Source organism: Brachyhypopomus gauderio, unplaced genomic scaffold (genome assembly GCF_052324685.1).
Source record: "Brachyhypopomus gauderio isolate BG-103 unplaced genomic scaffold, BGAUD_0.2 sc107, whole genome shotgun sequence".
Classification (NCBI taxonomy): domain Eukaryota; kingdom Metazoa; phylum Chordata; class Actinopteri; order Gymnotiformes; family Hypopomidae; genus Brachyhypopomus; species Brachyhypopomus gauderio.
Window position 1 is genome coordinate 705,001 of NW_027506928.1, and position 2,500 is coordinate 707,500.

General features: G+C 43.8%; 1 protein-coding gene across 2 annotated transcripts in view; it reads left to right on the top strand.

Annotated features, from left to right (window-relative positions):
- LOC143497339 (ephrin type-B receptor 4b-like) overlaps nt 1–2,500 on the top strand; it is a 39,269-nt gene that overhangs the window by 32,334 nt on the left and 4,435 nt on the right. For both annotated transcript variants that reach the window (XR_013125847.1, XM_076993240.1), the window contains exons 13-15: nt 1,015–1,230; nt 1,504–1,653; nt 2,483–2,500. The exon at nt 2,483–2,500 is cut by the window's right edge and continues 176 nt beyond it. Coding sequence is in view for 1 of the 2 variants with exons in the window: in XM_076993240.1 (XP_076849355.1) it covers nt 1,015–1,230; nt 1,504–1,653; nt 2,483–2,500 (384 nt within the window). In the remaining variant the exon portion in view is untranslated. The remainder of the gene's footprint in view (nt 1–1,014; nt 1,231–1,503; nt 1,654–2,482) is intronic.

A 2,500-nucleotide genomic window follows, 5' to 3' on the forward strand; every position in this document is an offset into this window, starting at 1 on the left:
GTTTGTGTGATGTTTGCGTCATGTTTGCGTCATGTTTGCGTCATGTTTGTGTCATGTTTGCGTGATGTTTGTGTGATGTTTGCTTCATGTTTGCATGATGTTTGTGTCATGTTTGCGTGATGTTTGTGTGATGTTTGTGATGTTTCTGTGATGTTTGCGTCATGTTTGTGTGATGTTTGCTTCATGTTTGTGTCATGTTTGTGTCATGTTTGCGTCATGTTTGCATCATGTTTGTGTGATGTTTGTGTGATGTTTGCGCCATGTTTGCGCCATGTTTGTGTGATGTTTGCGTGATGTTTGTGTCATGTTTGTTTCATGTTTGTGTGATGTTTGCGTGATGTTTGTGTCATGTTTGTGTCATGTTTGTGTCATGTTTGTGTCATGTTTGTTATGTTTGCGTGATGTTTGCGTCATGTTTGTTATGTTTGTGTCATGTTTGCGTCATGTTTGTGTGATGTTTGTCATGTTTGCGTGATGTTTGCGTGATGTTTGCGTCATGTTTGTGTGATGTTTGTGTGATGTTTGTGTCATGTTTGCGTCATGTTTGTGTCATGTTTGCGTGATGTTTGTGTGATGTTTGCGTCATGTTTGCGTCATGTTTGCGTGATGTTTGTGTCATGTTTGCGTGATATTTGTGTCATGTTTGTGTCATGTTTGTGTGATGTTTGCGTGATGTTTGTGTGATGTTTGCGTCATGTTTGTGTGATGTTTGCGTCATGTTTGTGTCATGTTTGCGTGATGTTTGTGTGATGTTTGTGTGATGTTTGCGTCATGTTTGCGTCATGTTTGCGTCATGTTTGTGTCATGTTTGTGTGATGTTTGTGTGATGTTTGTGTGATGTTTGCGTCATGTTTGCGTCATGTTTGTGTGATGTTTGTGTGATGTTTGTGTCATGTTTGCGTCATGTTTGTGTCATGTTTGCGTGATGTTTGTGTGATGTTTGCGTCATGTTTGCGTGATGTTTGTGTCATGTTTGCGTGATATTTGTGTCATGTTTGTGTCATGTTTGCCTAGCTGAACGACGGCCAGTTCACCTCCATCCAGCTGGTGGGTATGCTGCGTGGTATCGGCAGTGGCATGAAGCACCTGGCGGAGATGAGCTACGTGCACCGTGACCTGGCCGCCCGCAACATCCTGGTCAACAGCAACCTGGTGTGTAAGGTGTCGGACTTTGGGCTGTCACGCTTCCTCACAGAGAACTCCTCCGACCCCACCTACACCAGCTCACTGGTGAGAACACACACAACAAACCACACATTCTGGCTGAACATTGTGAACATGTTGCATTTATTGTGTCTGTTTTGTATTGTGTGTTTATTTAAGTAATAACATCACACTATGAGCAAGGTTATGGTTTTCAGTACAGGTAGGGGCGGAGTTATATGGAGGGTTAATGTTCTCTCCGTACAGGTGGGGGCGGAGTTATATGGAGGGTTAATGTTCTCTCCGTACAGGTGATAGGTGGACTCATTTATCCAGTATTTCTCTGTCGTGACGTCACAGGGCGGGAAGATTCCGATCCGCTGGACGGCCCCAGAAGCCATCGCCTTCCGTAAGTTCACCTCTGCCTCCGACGTGTGGAGCTACGGCATTGTGATGTGGGAGGTGATGTCGTTTGGAGAGAGACCGTACTGGGACATGAGCAACCAAGATGTAAGTATGGGGTTGGGGGTGCGTCTGTGTGTGGGTGGGTATATTAGCATTAGCATAATTACATTATATTATTAGCATTACCAATATTACATTGTAATATTAAATTTGTCGGCTGCACATCCATGAAGCGAATCTCACATTCCACCACATCCCAAAGGTGCTCTATTGGACTGAGATCTGGTGACTGTGGAGGCCATTCAAGTACAGTGAACTCATTATTGTGTTCAAGAAACTAGTCTGAAATTATTCGCGCTTTATGATAGGGCACGTTTTCCTGCTGAAAGTAGCTATCAGAAGATCGGTACACTGTGGTCATAAAGGTATGGACATGGTCAGCAACAATATTTAGGTACGCTGTGGTGTTGACACGATGCTCAATTGGTACTAATGGGCCCAAAGTGTGCCAGGACAATATCTCCCACACCATTGTGCCATGGCATCAACAAGGCATTTGTGACCACCGATCTGATATTTTCTCTTTTTCTGACCATTCTCTGTAAACCCTAGAGATGGTTGTGCCTGAAAATCCCAGTAGATCAGCAGTTTCTGAAATACTCAGACCAGCCCGTCTGGCACCAACAACCATGTCATGTTCAAAGTCCCTTAAATCACCTTTCTTCCCCATTCTGATGTTCAGTTTGAACTGCAGCAGATTGTCTTGGTCATGTCTACATGCCTAAATGCATTGAGCTGCTGCCATGTGATTGGCTGATTCAACATTTGCGTTAATGAGCAGTTGAACAGGTGTACCTATTAAAGTGGCTGGTGAATGTATAATTGGACATGTATGTGTTTTGTAAAGTGCTCAGTTGTTAAACTCTCTCGCCAGGTGATTAATGCCATAGAG